Below are 17,340 nucleotides of genomic sequence, written 5' to 3' on the forward strand. Positions count from 1 at the left end.
TACTGTTTGAAAAAAGTGAACACAGGATTAAATGACTAATAAGACTTTTTATTGTTAAATCTTTAATAGAAAAATAACATTCAGGATAAAATTTTATTCTTGCCCTCCCTGATAGACAGGCAGGTCGGTAGGCAGACAGACATATTAGTAGGTGGATATTCCAAGCTTCCATAAGCCTCTTATCCTTATCCATCAGAGGGCAGCCGGAATGAAAACCACAATCACAGAAAATTAACCAAACTGATCACATGGACCACAGCCTTGTCTAACTTAATGAAACTACGAGCCTCGACATGTCGGGCCACCCAAGATGGACGGGTCATGGTGGAGAGTTCTGATAAAATGTGGTCCACTGGAGAAGGGAATGGCAAACCACATTAGTATTCTTGTCTTGAGAAACCCATGAACAATATGAAAAGGCAAAAGGATAGGACACCGAAAGATGAACTCCCCAGGTCGATAGGTGCTGAATATGCTACTGGAGATCAGTGGAGAAATAACTCCAGAAAGAATGAAGAGACGGAGCCAAAGCAAAAATAACACCCAGATTTGGCTCTTGCAGCCAAAGATGGAGAAGCTCCATACAGTCAGCAAAAACAAGACTAAGAGCTGACAGTGGCTCAGATCATGAACTCCTTATTGCCAAATTCACAGTTAAATTGAAGAAAGTAGGGAAAACCACTAGACCATTCAGGTATGACCTAAATCAAATCCATTACAATTATACAGTGGAAGTGACAAATAGATTCAAGGGATTAGATCTGATAGACAGACTACCTGAAGAACTATGGATGGAGGTTTGTAACATTGTACAGGAGGCAGTGATCAAGACCATCTCAAGGAAAAGAAATGCAAAAAAGACAAAATGGTTGTCTGAGGAGGTCTTACAAATAGCTGAGAAAAGAAGAGAAGCAAAAGGCAAAGGAGAAAAGGAAAGACATACCCATTTGAATGCAGAGTTCCAGACAATAGCAAGGAGAGATAAGAAAGCCTTCCTCACTGATCAATGCAAAGAAATAGAGAAAAACAATAGAATGGGAAAGACCAGATATCTCAAGAAAGTTAGAGATACCAAGGGAACATTTCATGCAAAGATGGGCTCAATAAAGGACCGAAATGGTATGGACCTAACAGAAGCCGAAGATATCACTACAAACAAAGCTAGTGGAGGTGATGGAATTCCAGTTGAGCTATTTCAAATCCTAAAAGATGATGTTGTGAAAGTGCTGTACTCAATATGCCAGCAAATTTGGAAAACTCAGCAGTGGCCACAGGACTGGAAAAGGTCAGTTTTCGTTCCAATCCCAAAGAAAGGCAATGCCAAAGAATGTTCAAACTACTGCACAATTGTACTCATCTCACACTCTAGCAAGGTAATGCTCAAAATTCTCCAAGCCAGTCTTCAACAGTACGTGAACCGTGAACTTCTAGATGTTTAAGCTGGATTTATCCCATCAGAGGAACCAGAGATCAAATTGCCAACATCCGCTGAATCACTGGAAAACAAGAGAGTTCCAGAAAGACGTCTACTTCTGCTTTATTGACTATGCCAAAGCCTTTGACTGTGTGGATCACAACAAACTGTGGAAAATTCTTCCAGAGATGGGAATACCAGATCACTTGACCTGCCTCCTAAGAAATCTATATGCAGGTCAAGAAGCAACAGTTAGAACTGGACATGAAACAACAGACTGGTTTCAAATCAGGAAAGGAGTACGTAAAGGCTGTATATTGTCACCCTGCTTATTTAACTTACATGCAGAGTACATCGTGCGAAATGCCAGGATGGATGAAGCACAAGTTGGAATCAAGATTGCAGGGAGAAATATCAATAACCTCAGATATGCAGATGACACCACCCTTATGGCAGAAAGCAAAGAACTAAAGAGCCTCTTGATGAAAGTGAAAGAGGAGAGTGAAAAAGTTGGCATAAAGCTCAACATTCAGAAAACTAAGATCATGGCATCTGGTCCCATCACTTCATGGAAAATAGACGGGGAAACAGTGGAAACAGTGTCAGACTTTATTTTTCTGGGCTCCAAAATCACTGCAGATGGTGATTGCAGCCATGAAATTAAAAGACGATTACTCCTTGGAAGGAAAGTTATGACCAACCTAGATAGCATGTTAAAAAGCAGAGACATTATTTTGCCAACAAAGGTCCATCTAGTCAAGGCTATGGTTTTTCCAGTGGTCATGTATGGATGTGAGAGTTGGACTATAAAGAAAGCTGAGCGCAGAAGAATTGACGCTTTTGAACTGTGGTGTTGGAGAAGACTCTTGAGAGTCCCTTGGACTGCAAGGAGATCCAACCAGTCCATCCTAAAGGAGATCAGTCCTAGGTGTTCATTGGAAGGACTGATGTTGAAGCTGAAACTGCAATACTTTGGCCACCTGATGCGAAGAGCTGACTCATTGGAAAAGACCCTGATGCTGGGAAAGATTGAGGGCAGGAAGAGAAGGGGACGACAGAGGATGAGATGGTTGGATGGCATCACCGACTCAATGGACATGAGTTTGAGTAAGCTCCAGGAGTTGTTGATGGACAGGGAGGCCTGGCGTGCTGCTGTCCATGGGGTTGCAAAGAGTCAGACACGACTAAGCAACTGAACTGAACTGAATTCCAAGGTAATAGGTATCCCAGTTTCATTGGTCAGTGATGAAAAGTTCTTGTTAATTTGACATTTCCAGTAGGTAATGCTAGTGTTTTGGCCAGAAAATATGTCCCTGGTACTAATTAGGTTGAACCTGTCTTAACTCTTTCAATTCTTTGAAGCTAATCCCAATACCCACAGAGGGTATCAAAGGGCAGTCCACTCCCTGCCGGCACAGTTGAGCTCCATCAGGAAAGATTCCAAGTTATAAGAGACCCATTGTTCTCTCTGATTAAAGGTCATTAGTGTCACTCACATTTACTTCCTAACAGGCATCTAAATGTTAATTAAATGTATTCTGAAAGATAGTAAAAATTTCATTAGCTTAATAGTGGATTAAATTAACTTCCTGAAACAAAGGCTCTTTTGCCTAGAATCTAGAAACCAAGGCAGTGCAAGTCAGGGTCATGCAGGTTCAGAGATTTCAAAGAAAAGTCAGATCACTGACAGAGGTGTTTCTGATACACCAGTAACCAGGATGAGACTGCTAAGGATCAAGCCCCAGAAGAAACCAGATACCATGGCCCTTGACACCTATATACGTTCATTCGTATAATGTTATTTTCCAAGAACATATCAAAACAATGTGAAGTATCTAACAGTTTTCTGCATTTAGCTGATTCCCTGCAGTGGGGTAAGGTGACCTGAGTTTGCATCCTAGCCTTTCCACTGATGAGGAAGAGTTAAGTTACTGAACCCTAAGAGCCTAAGTGTGCTTACTATGAAAATGGTACGTGTGTGCCTGTTTGCTACATTGCTTCAGTTGTGTCCAATTCTTTGCGACCCTATAGACTGTAGCCCACCAGGCTCCTCTGTCCATGGGATTCTCCAGGCAAGAATACTGGAGTGGGTTGTCATGCCCTCCTCCAGAGAATCTTCCTGACTCAGGGATCGAACCTGCATCTCCTGCAACTCCTGCATTGCAGGATTCTTTACCACTGAAACTGGTACAATCATATCCACTTCAAAGAGTGATTGTGAACATGCAGTTTGGAGAATGTCTTCAAATAGCTGAACCTATTTCTCAGTAAACATCAGTTCCTGTCCTTTCTGCCCCTACTGCAAAATATCCGATGTGCTTTCAATTCAGTTAAAAATCAACCATATGTCCTGATTATTTTCTTGAAGAATACCATGTCTAGTGGACAATGTGTAAATACAGGAGAATATCCTAAATTACGCATCCTATGTTGTGTAACTCAATCGGTATGTTTCTCTCCTCCTCAGGTTTCCAGAGAGGAAGGGTCTCCCCAGCTGACTTCAGCAGGGCCCTCTCCTGCGCAGCGGAACAGTCAGCCAAGCAGTTCTACGATCCTGAGCGTGCTTCGTGGGGGTGGGGCCGTCAGAAACATCTGGACCGACCACCAGATCCGCCAAGCCTTGTTTCCCAGTCGAAGGTCACAGGAGAACGAGGAGGATGAAGATGACTATCAGATGTTCCTGCCATCCTTCTCCTCCTCGGACCTGAACTCTGCCCAGCTGTGTGAAGATAGCACTTCCAGTCGACCTTGCAGCTGGCACATGGGACAAATCGAGTCCACGGAGACCCCCAGCTCTGGCCACAGGGTTGTGCGGCGCGCCAGTAGTGCTGGCGAGAGCAACATGTGTCCCCCTGACATAAGAACTAGGGACAGTGGTGGCTCTCAGTACAACTGCCGAAGGGAACTGCAGGGTGACCCTCAAACAGAGGGGCGGGACGGAACAACTCCCTACGGGTCCTCTATAGAGCTGACTATAGATGACATAGACCATGTCTATGACAACATAAGTTACGAGGACTTGAAACTGATGGTTGCGAAACGCGAAGACACTGAAGTCACTCCCCACAAACCAGTCAGGGACTCTGTTCGCCCCAAGAGCACCCCCGAGCTGGCCTTCTCCAAGAGGCCAGCGGGACCCCAGGAGGAGAGCGCATTGCACCCTAGGATCGATGGAGCGCCCCCGGCCGGGGAGGCCTGGAACCACAGCGTGCACGACCTCCAGGTGATGGAGGAGAACGTCTATGACACCATTGCGCTCCCGGAGGCGCCCTCCCAGGTCTTCAAGTGCAGCAGCCCGAAGCGTCCCGCGAGGAGCACCTTCCTGGGCTTGGAGGCGGACCTGGGGTGCTGCGATAGCCTGCGGGCCTCTGCTTCCCAGGACAGCCTCCAGTTCAGCGAGGACGAGGCGCCCTACCCCCCAGCCCCCTCCGATAACGATTATCTGAGTTTGCTGTATAACTCTTTCGGCTGCAACTTGGCCCTAGCGGACCGGTCCGTCTCCGATAAACTGTCTGAAGAAGTAGATGAAATCTGGAATGACTTGGAAAATTACATTAAGAAAAACGAAGTCAAAGCCAGAGACCGGCTCCTGGCCGCGTTTCCCGTTAGCAAAGATGACGTGCAGGAGCGGCCGCTGACGGGCAGCGTCCCGGAGCTGAGTGCGCGCTCCCCGCTCTCGCTGCCCGCAGGCAGGGCTCTCCTCGCACCGCCGGGAGACAGGCCCGGGCCGGCCCCCTGCGCCCTGGACCGCGCCCCGGCCCCCAAAGACAGCTCCTGCCTGAGTCTCCACCGGCTGTCGCTGGCCAGTGACCTGCCTCCCGCGGAGAGTCCGTATGATGTGGCCGGCGGCAGCCTGTCCCCAGTGGACCTAGAGAACCCTGAGCCCGGGATGGACAATGTAGACAAGACCAGGAGCAGGGTTTTCCTGATGGCCAGGCAGTACAGTCAGAAGATCAAGAAGGCAAATCAGCTGCTAAAGGTGAAAAGCCCGGAGCTGGAACAGACACCCGGTAGCCAGCCGCAAAAGCCCGCGCCCAAGGACCTGGCGGCCATCCTAGAAGAGAAGAGGCAGGGCGGGCCGGCCATCGGTAGGTCCCAAGCAGCCCTTCTCCTTCCGAGGACCCGCAGAGAGCCGCGCTCAGATTCTGAATGCCCCTAGCGCTGCGAGCATGCTGCCACCCGACGTTCATTCTCACAGCGAGACCACAGGCTCACTGACACGCAGACGCAGCACCCACCCCAGCACACCAGTGGGTCTGGAGGGTTTCCTGGTGTCCGTGACATCATCACTCCAGATATACTGTTTGAAGTGGCTTTCTCTAATTTAATCTAAGGTTGAAAAATAGCCTTCAGTTTCACTGGTGGCATCTAGAGCTTTTTCCCTGTGCATCAGCGTGTTAGAAGGAGTGGCTGGGTAGCAGAGTGACGAGTTGAAGGTTTGGACACACATGGAATAGGATTGCTCTTTGCTCCAGAATCCCAACAATAATGCCTACTCATCCTAGCAAAGACAAAAAGGGAGTCCTTTCTGCAGTTTTTTAAAACTGTTCACACTAACCCAGCTGTTTTCCATGTGTTGCTTTTTCTTTGTTTAATAGCTGCTATAATCCATTTGATACAGTGTCATTTGGTATTCTCAGGTATGCTTCCAAGGAATTTAATTCTTTTAGTCAAGCCTCCTTTTGGGGCAGAATCAGCCAGGATCACAGGTGTGATATTGGTACCATTAGGGTTAAAAGAATGAGATAATCATGTTTGACTTTTTCTCTATTATAAGGAAGTACAGGGAATTCCCTGGTGGTCCTGTTGGTTAGGACTTGACACTTTTACCGCAGGGTCCCAAGTTCAATCCCTGGTCAGGGAACTAAAATCCTGCATACCTCAGGACATGGGAAAAAATATACATATCCCCGGCTAAATTACTCAGGGTTCTCGGTGTAACCCGGGCATCTATGTGAATAAGCACAGGATTGTCATGGCAATAAAAAAACCTGAGGGTGCTGTCACCTGAGGAATTTTTCACCTCCACATTCAGAGAGATTTTTGCAGTTAGGCTCAGGAATCTGAGTTTTGTAAACTGTGGATTTTCCATCCTATTTTAGGAATCCCTGCCCTAGATCTTCTGACTAAGAACTGTCTCTGTATCAAATGAGAGGAGACAGTTCTCCAATTAGAAGTAAAAACCACATGGCTCACTATCTGGGCGCGTCTTGTTAATTAGCTTGATGGCAACATGACTCTTCTGGCCAGCTTGATGCTGCTGACTTCCTGTGTTTGGGACTGCTTTCTTAGATGGGAATCAGAGAATAAGAAGCAGGTATCCGAGTCCTAAGTGAACTCAGCAAGCTGCATGACCAGAATCTGTAAGGAAAAAAATATTTAAGTTTGGGAATGTTTAAGAATTATCATACAGTAATTTCTTAACATTTAGGGATGTTAAGCCCTGGACATGTTACCTGGAGGATTTTACAGACTCTTGGACTTGTTCTTCTTCTTTTTAAGTAAAATAATGGTTAAAAGTGATCTTTATACAAATATGATAAAGGCTGGATCGCATATATTTTTCTTTTTGCAGTAACATGCTTGAATTAATTCACGTCCCTTTTCCAACGCTAGTGTTGCTAAACTGGTTTGTTGTTACACATAGAACAAGTGACTGAATTCAAGCTGCAGGCAGACTGTTTTAGAGCTTAAGTGGCGGATTGGCAATGCAACCACTGACTAAATCCAGGCTAAGGCACCTCAGAATGAGAGCAAATATAATAGTGAGGTTTCATTTGATGATAGATTGATTAGGCCAGCACATTGTCCTTTAAAAAGAGGTAATTGCCCGAGGCACGTTGTTTGGAATATGTACCATCCATTAACCGTACAAAGTTCTAACCCTGGTGGAAGCCAGGTCTCAGTACTGAATCATGAGGACTCACGACAGCTTTGAATAGTCCTTTTTACCCACCTTTTAAATATTAAGTAGATTTCCCTTTGGGGTTTTCTTTTGCTTTTTTCCCTACTTTTGGTTTGTTCTTTTTGTTTGCCTACTGGTGTCTTCCTGGGCTCCTGTAGGATCTTTTTTTTTTTCAGCTCAGTGTCTGGGCCCTTTCTCCACGTGGCGGGCTACCATCAACGTTCTCGCTAACAAAGAGATCTCTCCAGTCACCTTCTGAGAGTGGTGTCTCCCCCTGCTGGCTGGTGGGAGTATGTCCCTAGGGCCTGCCTCCTCTCAGACCTGAGGAATCTTCCATCTGGGTGGATCGAGACCACTTCCTGTGCCCACCAGGCTTTCAATCAGTTGACGTGATGACTCCTTTTCTCTCTCTTGTTTATCTGGGCACAGGACGTCGTAATCGAATGGACCGATTCTCCAGACTTCTCCGTATGGGCCTTGCCACTTTGCCAGGAGCTTGCTCTCGGTGTTGTGCGGAAGGAAGAACGCCCTATTCACCTGCTGAAACTCTCCAGCACCTTTATTGAACCCTCTAGCCAGGGTCTACAGGCCCCGGGCCGGGCCACACTTCCGCCTATAAGTCACCCAACCAGGTCTAGTCCCTCCCACCTTTTGGAGCGTGTTGTAGCATGCTGGCCATCTTGTCCCATCAGGCCTTCCTCCTGACAGCCTTAGAGACCAAAGAAGCTTTGGATTCCCTCCCCGCCCCCCCCCCACTTTTTTTTTTTGGTGATATTTTACGTGAGAGAAGACTCCATACAGGCTTGAGAAATTTTCCTCCTTGTATAAAGTAAAAAAGGCAAAATAATATTTTGTTCTCTACACCCCAAGCAACATTAGAAGCATTGATGTTCATCCTGTCTTGAAAATAATCTATTTCATACTTCTATCAAGAAGAATCACTTCAAATTTTTGTCTGGAATGACAAGAATTTCCCCTTCTAAACTTACAAAAGAGGAATAAACCAGAGTTAGCCCTGGGGTTGTAGAATAATGATAATGTACTTGGTCTATAAGGACTGTTAATGCCAGAACTAAGAAAGAGGGAGAATGTTGATCCCGCTGACTTCTGCTAAGTTTTCTAGGCTGGAGGTATCATCTTGAGCTGGCTATTTCCTGTATGTCTGACTAAGGGAGTCTATTTCATGACAGCCTATTGCTCTGAAAGCTTGTCTCACGTTCTTCTTAGCATCAGGCAAGTTATAGACTCGTAGAATGTCAAGCTGAGACCAAAAAGACACACACACTTAGATAGTCACAGAAAATTGTCTACTTATGAGATACTTTTTATTCCAAATTTATACATGGTCAGCTTCTATTATTTGAAGATAAATTGTGCCCATTATGAGTTGTATAAAATATATATGTTTACGTAGCATTTTACTAACACCTGTCTTTCTGCTTCTCCTTTTCCTACTAAACCTAAATTCTTGGTCGCAGTGGTATAGTCTTGCCAGTCTCAGTGGTATAGTCTTCAGGAAGGCACCTTTATGTTTAACATATTTAGAATGAACAGAGGCTGTCCAAAAATTATCTGAGTACTTAAGTAGTTCTTGAGACCAATTCTATCCAGAACTGTGGTTGGATTTCTGTGGGGATTGTTCTGTGGGGGAGTAGATGGAATAATAAACCAGCTTAGATAAAACAACTAGCAACACAAGATTGTGTGCATGAATGCATATATACATACACAAGCAACAGCTAAATATTTATGGTGCATACTAGTATATAAGACATCAGAGAAATCAGAAAAGGATTTATAGAAGTGGTAAGGCTTATAGAGGGTCTTGAGAGATAAATAGCACTTGATTAAGCAAAGGAAGAAGAAGAAATGATGATAAAGAAGAAAAAAGCATGAGAAATACTGTGACTGTTCAATAATACATGGTTTGAGATTTTTCTGGGTTTTTTTTTTGAGATGTTCTAAAAATCAAGGGCTAACTGTTCTTATAAGACGTTAAAGTTAAATTTTGGTGCTGCAGTAGTTTAACTGAATTTTTAAAATTAGCCCTCACTGCTCTCTCCCAAATTGTCATTTTCTTGGAAGCTTGTGAAAGTACAGAGCCTTCGTGATTCAGCTGTAGGATCAGGCTCAGAGCCATGGTATAGGTGAGAATGGCTTGGGAAGAACCATCTTGACTTTCAGGTGGGACTGCTAACCAAAGACAGCCCTAAAGTTCCAGCTGACATTGGTTGGGTTTCATAGTTAACTAAACATTGTATATTTCAGGATGGCTAAGTCCATGTAGGTTTTCAGTCTCTTAAGGGGTTACTAAATCTTAATTGATAACAAGAGTCTTTACTATGCCCTTTAAGGAGTAATAGTTCAAGTTTTTGTTACTAGATATTCTAAACTAATAATCTCTGTCCTTCAAAGGGATTTGGACTCAAAAGCCTAAAGGATCTGAATGAATGCAGGGTCTAAAATGAGAAGATAAACACGATTTATCCTGATTCCGGGGACTAAGGGGCAAGTAATTTTGAGGAAGTTGCAGTTAAAGGGCACACAGAATACAGCACCTTGTTTTCTGTCCTCACGGAAGACAAACTTGAAAGAAATGGCAGGAACTCAACTAAATATTTAGTTTAACTTCAAGGAATGATTTACTAGAAATAGAAATAGCTTGAAGTAGGAGATATGATGTCACTTGCTGGTCATCATATACAGGATAGACAGCTTCCTTTCATAGAGACTTTCTAGATGTGGTCTGAGTGATTTATAGGATTCGTGGAATTCTTTGATTCTACAGTGGTCATATAGGTCGGAGAAGGCAATGGCACCCCACTCCAGTGCTCTTGCCTGGAAAATCCCATGGACAGAGGAGCCTGGTAGGCTGCAGTCCATGGGGTCGCTAGGAGTCGGACATGACTGAGCAACTTCCCTTTCACTTTTCACTTTCATGCATTGGAGAAGGAAATGGCAGCCCACTCCAGTATTCTTGCCTGGAGAATCCCAGGGATGGCGGAGCCTGGTGGGCTGCCATCTATGGGGTCACACAGAGTCGGACACGACTGAAGCGACTTAGCAGCAGCAGCAGCAGCAGCATATAGGTACCTGGACTGGGAGATGGGGGGAGACAACTTTTGAAACTGACGTCTCTGGGCTTTCTCTTCTAAATCATTCCTGGCCCAAGAGAATTCTCTATCCATATCTTGGTTTTGTTAATGTCTTTAGAAATGTCTGTACTCTGGGACTTCCCTGGTGGCCAAGTGGTTAAGACTCTGTGCTTCTACTTCAGGGAACAGGGGTTTGGTCCCCCGGCTAGGGAACTAAGAAGATCCCACATGCCACCTGGCAGAGCCAAAAAGCAAAAATTAATAACTGGAAACGTCTGCACTCAGAAGTGGAGCAGCTTAATTTGAAATGGCAATAGCTTCCATGGAAATAGTGGTAAAATCCTATCCTGTAACCACTATTTCCATGGAAGCTATTGCCATTTCAAATTAAGCTGTGAGGCCACTATCCTCTCTGCTCCACTTCTGAGTGCAGACGTTTCCATTTATTAATTTTTGCTTTTTGGCTCTGCCAGGTGGCATGTGGGATCTTCTTAGTTCCCTAGCCCGGGGACCAAACCCCTGTTCCCTGAAATAGAAACACAGAGTCATCTGGCTCAGGATGATTCATTCTCAATGTCTTGAAAGCCAAGACATTAAGACTTGGAAGAATTGTCTTGGAAAACTTCAGTAGCCTGCTTCTTGGTGACGAGAAAGGAGACGTGGGTCAGCCGGTCTGTGTGGTCTTGAAGTCCTGGAAGTGAGGACCTCCTGTCAACATCCCCCGACAGTGGCATTGGGGGGCTGCCTGGAAACACAAGTGCAGCAACAGCTGCTAGGAGCAGACTCTTCCGGGAGTAGTTGTCTGAGAGCAGCCAAGACTGGTGAGGCAGAGTTAGTAGCCATTGCTCGGTGGATGTGCTTCTTTTAATGACTACTTGAGTTATTTTTCATTTACCAGGGTTTAAGTGCTGACTTGCTTATTTTTATGATGCCTGTTTTTAGCACTGACACTATTCCATGCTTGTAAAGAACACTAGAAATTTTCATTACAAACAGGGAACCGTTGCAGACCTGCTGTTGAAATAAAATAATCCAGAATTAGGTCAAATTAAATGAAGTTTTAGGTGGCTTTTTTTTTTAATTAAACTGTTAGTTTAATGAATTAAATTAATTTAATTTGTGTTGCTTAGCATTTGATGATTTCTCATCTTCAAACTTTAAAGTCCTGTCTACTGTTTAAATATTTTAAATATGTTATTAGAACGTTCTTAGTTTTTAAATCTTCACATGCAGAAATGATTCTGTGTATATTTATTGATTTAATACTTGCCTTCCAGGTGCCAGGATTGCTGAGTATTCCCAACTGTATGACCAGATTGTATTCAGAGAGACCCCCTTTAAGACTCAGAAGGATGGCTGGGCCAGCCCTCAAGACCCCTCCAACCTCAGCTCTGCATCACCTTCCCACGCCCAGCAGGGTAGCGAAGACTGGCTTTTGCATTCAACCTATAGTAACGGAGAGTTAGCTGACTTCTGTCCGTGGCCAGAGCAGGACTTAAAGTCAAAATATCCCACGTTAGAGATCAATACAAGAAGTACCCCAAGACAACTGTCCGCAGCTTGCTCCGTGCCTTCTCTTCAAACCTCCGACCCTCTGCTGGCCTCTGTGCAGAGACACAGCGTGGTGGTCAACCAGCCAAACAAAGAGAACTCCTGCCAGGGCCATCTTTACAACTCTCTGGGTCGGAAAGGAATCAGTGCTAAATCTCAGCCTTATAGCAGGTCCCAGTCATCTTCCTCCATCCTGATAAACAAGTCTGCGGACTCCATCAACTACCCTAGTGAAGTGGCAAAGAAGCAGCCTCTCTCTTTACACAGAAGTTCAAGGTGGGAGAGTCACCAGGATTTGCTGCCAAGTATTGCTGACTCTGGTCAACAGGGCCTTGAAAAACGCTCAGATCTCACACTCCAGGACTCGCAGAAAGTTCTGGTAGTGAATAGAAATTTACCTTTAAGTGCTCAAATAGCTACCCAGAACTATTTTTCCAACTTCAAAGAGACTGAAGGAGACGAAGATGACTATGTGGAGATCAAGTCAGAAGAAGATGAGTCAGAGTTAGAACTGTCTCACAGTCGGAGGAGGAGGGAATCTGACTCAAAGATTACAGACGCTGACTTTGCTGATAATGTCTGCAGCCACATGACTTCTTACTCTTTGAATAGTCCATGCACTCCAAAAAAGCCAGTAAGTGGCAAACTTGGGATTTCGCCATATCTGACATCATACAATGATCCCGACAAACTAAATGACTATCTCTGGAAGGGGCCATCTCCCAATCAGCAAAATATTGTCCAGTCTCTAAGGGAAAAATTCCAGTGTCTTAGTTCAAGCAGCTTTGCCTAAAGGTTCCTAAGAGTAGCTGTCTCAGTTAACTTCTTACTATGCTCATGAATTACAGATTCTGAGAGGTGTTTTGTATGCACCAGATTAAAACAACTTTGTAATAACCAGAGATGTAAAATAAACTTTCTTTAATAGCACAATTTTTGGAAACGGCTGGCGATCAGCCAGGATTGTTAGCAAATGTCAGCATATAACACTGTTTTCTGATGCTAATGGTCTTCATGTTTCATGTAAGTCAATCTTCCTTGAAAATTTTTAGACTTTTTTTTTTTTTTTTTAACATGATGGCCATGGTATTTTTTTTCCCCTCTCCTGACAATTAGTACTCAGACTTTAAGAAATGCAATAATCCTCTCCTATTATCTGGAAGCCACTAGTTAGTTTTATCCTAGGACTCAGAGGCGACAGGGAAGAAAAAAGGAAACTAAAGCTGTTTAAAGGATTATGCTTACCTGTGACATTTCTGTTAAATTAATGACAAGAGCCTAGAAAACCTCAAATGAGGGATCTCTAATCAAAATATTGTCTAGATACCCATTTTAGGGTTTCTATGCTGACTTCCTTACATCAGTTCATTATAATGCAGAAAGTGTGTAATTATTGGAAATTAGAATGTAATATGACCAATCTTCTACAAGCAAAAATTCTTATCTGTATTCCTGAACAAAGCCTGAAGAATATGCTTCTCATCATGTATTTTATGTTCTATGGGGTTAAATGAATGATTCACTTAATGGTTTAAAACCAAGTGCAAGAAAATGCAAATTGACTTAGAAAAGATGGATTGACATCTGGGTACAACTTGATTATCTCATCATGTGACAGTTGGGGGTAGGGAGCAGATAGAAACCTCCACTACTTCTTATGCCTTTTTCAATCAACACGAAGTAAACCATAAGCTAATACAATGTTCTTTAACCCTAGCCTTCCCAGAGCAGTTGTGCAGATGTCCTTTCATGAGTTTTGTGCTCATCCTGATAACCTGAACCCAGCCTTGAGGATTTTATTGATGGCAATGAAATTTATTTTCTAATCCAGATATAATATGGCAGTCTTTTTTCATTGTTTGGGGGTATACAGAAGAGCAGGATCTTTGGTCACTAAGTTCTGACTAGTCATATCTTATTTTCAAGTTGTAACTGTGGCCTTTAAATAACAGTTCGTTGTGATATTATGTACTGATGAAACTGTGGAAGGGAACAGAAAAACAAAAGTGAAACCTTGTGAGTGAAACACAAAATTAAAGAAGCTGAAGAGAAAAATGATAGCAGGTTTATTGCTGCTTTATAAAAATATTTTATTGAAGATTCCAATCAATGAAAAGATATTTTCTTAAACAGTGGCCTTTGCATTCTCATTTTAGCTACACTCTGTGGTCCCTTCCCCACCCTCTCAGTTTTCATCTTAAAAGATATAATATTCTGTATAGGGAAATGGGATCTGGGCTTTTCATTTAAAGATAAGTAATGATGTTGATTTGAATCAGTAATTTGAGTCATTTTAGCATAATTCTTTTTTTCTCTTTAAGTGCTATGCCTCTTGTACTTAAGAATATAAAATGTGACCATCCTTATCTTATACACAGGTACCTAACACATTCCTTTCCTAAGTAACAAAAAATAACCCATTTCTTCTTTTTCCATACTGTACTTTCTTCTTGTAGCTTATAAAACAAAGTCCATATTGACGAACAGTTTTCTGGAAACATTCCTTCTTTCGCTGCCTTTCTTTAAACATAACATGAGTTTTCAAGATGAAGCAGTATCAGAAAAGAGAAGCATTGTAACAGAGTGTGGATTCTTAGACTTGCTAGAGATATTTGTAAGTGTGTTTACAAAACAAAGTTACCTGACTTTCTTGTCCCAGGAACACAGTTTCCCAGTTCTGTTTTTTAGTTTGTAAGACCCAAATTCTGCATTATCCACATCTGGTGTCTTACTCTCAGAAATTATTAATTCTCCACACCAGTCTTGTTGCATGACTTTGATATTACTTATAGGAATACACCCTGCTGCACGAAGGCTGCTGTCTTATTGTATAAAATGTCTGTATGGTTGTCTTTAGGTTCTAGGACAAATCTGTAGTTCTGTACACCCCTCCTGTCAGCCAGGATGCAAATTTTGAGATCTGTGTGTACATATATCATCAGGTTCATATTTTCCCTCAAAGTTACCCATTGAGTGATCTTGTTTAAAATAGTCTCAAAAAAATAAAATAGTTTCTTTGGGAGGTGGGGTAGAGATGTATATAATTGCAGGGAAAGAGTTATCTGTACTTAAGTGTATGTCAAGTTCTTATTAGGTCTCTATACTGAAGATTTAATTGTTTTTATAAGTTCACTTTTCACCTACTCTGTTCTTGGTGCAAAAAAAAAAAACAAAACACATGCATCTTGGAAAACAGTTTAAATACTGTATATAAGATAATGAAAGTTAGTAATGCTCACTATTTAATAAAGTTTGTAAAGTACAAAGTAAAATATAGTGTGAATTAGTGTGTTGATCCTGGAAAGATCAAGATTTGTCTGAATTATACTACTATACTACTTTGCCTCATCTTCGGAACTGTGTAGAAAATAATTCAGGGTGGAATTCCCTGGTGAATCAGTGGCTAGGACTCCGTGCTTCTCCTGTACGTGGGGCACAGATCTGATCCCTGGTCAGAGAAATAAGATCACACACGCCTCTCTGTGTGGCCAAAAAAAAGAGAGAAGGAAAGAAGTGTCATGATGATAGAGCAGGAGCCTGTGACAGACCATTTTCTGTATCTTTTGATTATTCTTCAAATACTAAATTTAGCCTGAGATTATCATACCTTTCTCTGAAATTCCCTTTAAGCTAAGTGCCTTTCCTGATGACTGGCTCTCACGATGAAAGAAGATCCTAGAACAGCCTAGCAGGCAGTGGTGGGGTTGAGGGCAGATGAGATAGAGGAGATGGGCCCAGAATGCTGAGATATTTTTGGTGCCAACAGGCAAACTTGACTACTTTACTTCGGTGATGCAAGTCCATGGGCAAAGCCCACTTTGTGTATCTGTGATAAACAACAAACCTTGATTTTCCTGACCATGGCTTATTCACAATGCATCATACAATAGGAAAGGAAGAGAAGCAAGCAGTTTCACTTCATTATTTCTAAAACCATGTTTATTCAGCTCAAACGTAAGAGAACAGGGTAGGGATAACAAGTAAATCATCCGCTCTCTGGGGCAAACACAAGCCTTCAGGTATCTTACTGCTTGTATGGCAAGGTGTGCACACGTGTTAAGTCACTTCAGTCATGTCTGACTCTCTGACCCCGTGGACTGTAGCCTGCCAAGTTCCTCTGTCCCTGAGATTCTCCAGGCAAGAATACTGGAGTGGGTTGCCATGCCCTCCTCCAGGGGGTCTTCCTGACCCAGGGATGGAATCCACGCCTCTTACATCTCCCACATTGGCAGCCGGATTCTTTACCACTAGCACCACTTGGGAAGCCCCATGGCAAGGTATGGCTGTCCATATATGCATTCTAACACCATGGGTAAGCAGAGTCCTTCTTGTATATACTAGTGAAATCAGAGGCTATAAACTAGTGACCCGGACTCTGAATCTGGTTTTCACAATTTTAAAAAGTTTTAACATAAAAATCCAAATTTTTACCTTCTTTAAAAAAAATAAAAATTAGATCTAGTCTCTTTGGGCCTGGATTCTGATGAGGTGACTCTGAGATCTGAGGATGGAATTTAAAGGTGAGTATCATCCTAAAAGATGGTGATGTAAGCAGATAAGGCAGCGTGTCCCCAGAGAAAGAGAAACAGGTGTGGCTTTCTTGATATAAGAGAAGCCATTTTTGGCCTAAGCCATTTTGGGATCTAAGCCCGGCCAAAATGCTTGCCCTTGAACAGGTCTCAGTAATTAATGCTCTTCAGGGAACAAAAGTGGGGCTTTCCAGGTGGCACAGTGGTAAAGAATATGCCTGCCAATGCAGAAGACAGAAAATATTCTAGTCCGACCCCTGGGTTGAAAAGAACCCCTGGAGTGGGAAACGGCAGCCCACTCCAGTATTCTTGCCTGAAGAATCCCATGGACAGAGGAGCCTGGCTGGCTATGGTCCATGGGTCACAAAGAGTCGGACACGACTGAGCACACACACAACAACAGGGAACAAAAGTACAAATTGTTATTAAGCAAGAGAAGTACTACACTATCAAAGGTAGTATGTGAGTTGTGTAAGGACTGCCAGTTTTCTTTCAACGGTAAAGATCAGCCTGAAGCGTCAACCACCAAAGCAGATCAACCAGAACATAAGGGATGATGATGTTGACCTAGCTTCTTATCCGGTTGTCTTGCCAGTCTCCCCCATTTTTAGACTTGTTCACCTCTCTCCTCCTAAGTCTTAGCCAGCATAATATTTCTAAACACAGACAGAATCAAATCTTGCACAAAGGCCCCCAAATCTGTCTCTGCCTTTGTAAGCATGCATGGCCTTCCCACTACCATTCAGGACAGAACCTGCCCAGTCCTCAACACTAAGCTTAAAAATCACTATTAAGAACTGTGGAGGGTCTGGGATTTTACTCAGCTTGATACTAACAAGTTAGCCT

The 17,340-nt window shown here is 43.1% G+C and overlaps 1 protein-coding gene across 4 annotated transcripts in view; it reads left to right on the plus strand.

Annotated features, from left to right (window-relative positions):
• The window catches only part of PLEKHG1 (pleckstrin homology and RhoGEF domain containing G1), a 253,513-nt gene extending 238,276 nt beyond the window's left edge, over positions 1–15,237 (plus strand). For all 4 annotated transcript variants that reach the window (XM_081530225.1, XM_081530224.1, XM_081530226.1 and 1 more), the window contains 2 exons: positions 3,882–5,502; positions 11,692–15,237. In XM_081530225.1, the coding sequence (XP_081386351.1) occupies positions 3,882–5,502; positions 11,692–12,758 (2,688 nt within the window). In that variant the 3' untranslated portion in view covers positions 12,759–15,237. The remainder of the gene's footprint in view (positions 1–3,881; positions 5,503–11,691) is intronic.
• The last annotated feature ends 2,103 nt before the right edge of the window (positions 15,238–17,340 follow it).

The sequence above is a fragment of the Giraffa tippelskirchi genome, chromosome 9, assembly GCF_054371585.1.
Source record: "Giraffa tippelskirchi isolate mGirTip1 chromosome 9, T2T-mGirTip1v1.2.pri, whole genome shotgun sequence".
In the NCBI taxonomy this organism is placed as follows: domain Eukaryota; kingdom Metazoa; phylum Chordata; class Mammalia; order Artiodactyla; family Giraffidae; genus Giraffa; species Giraffa tippelskirchi.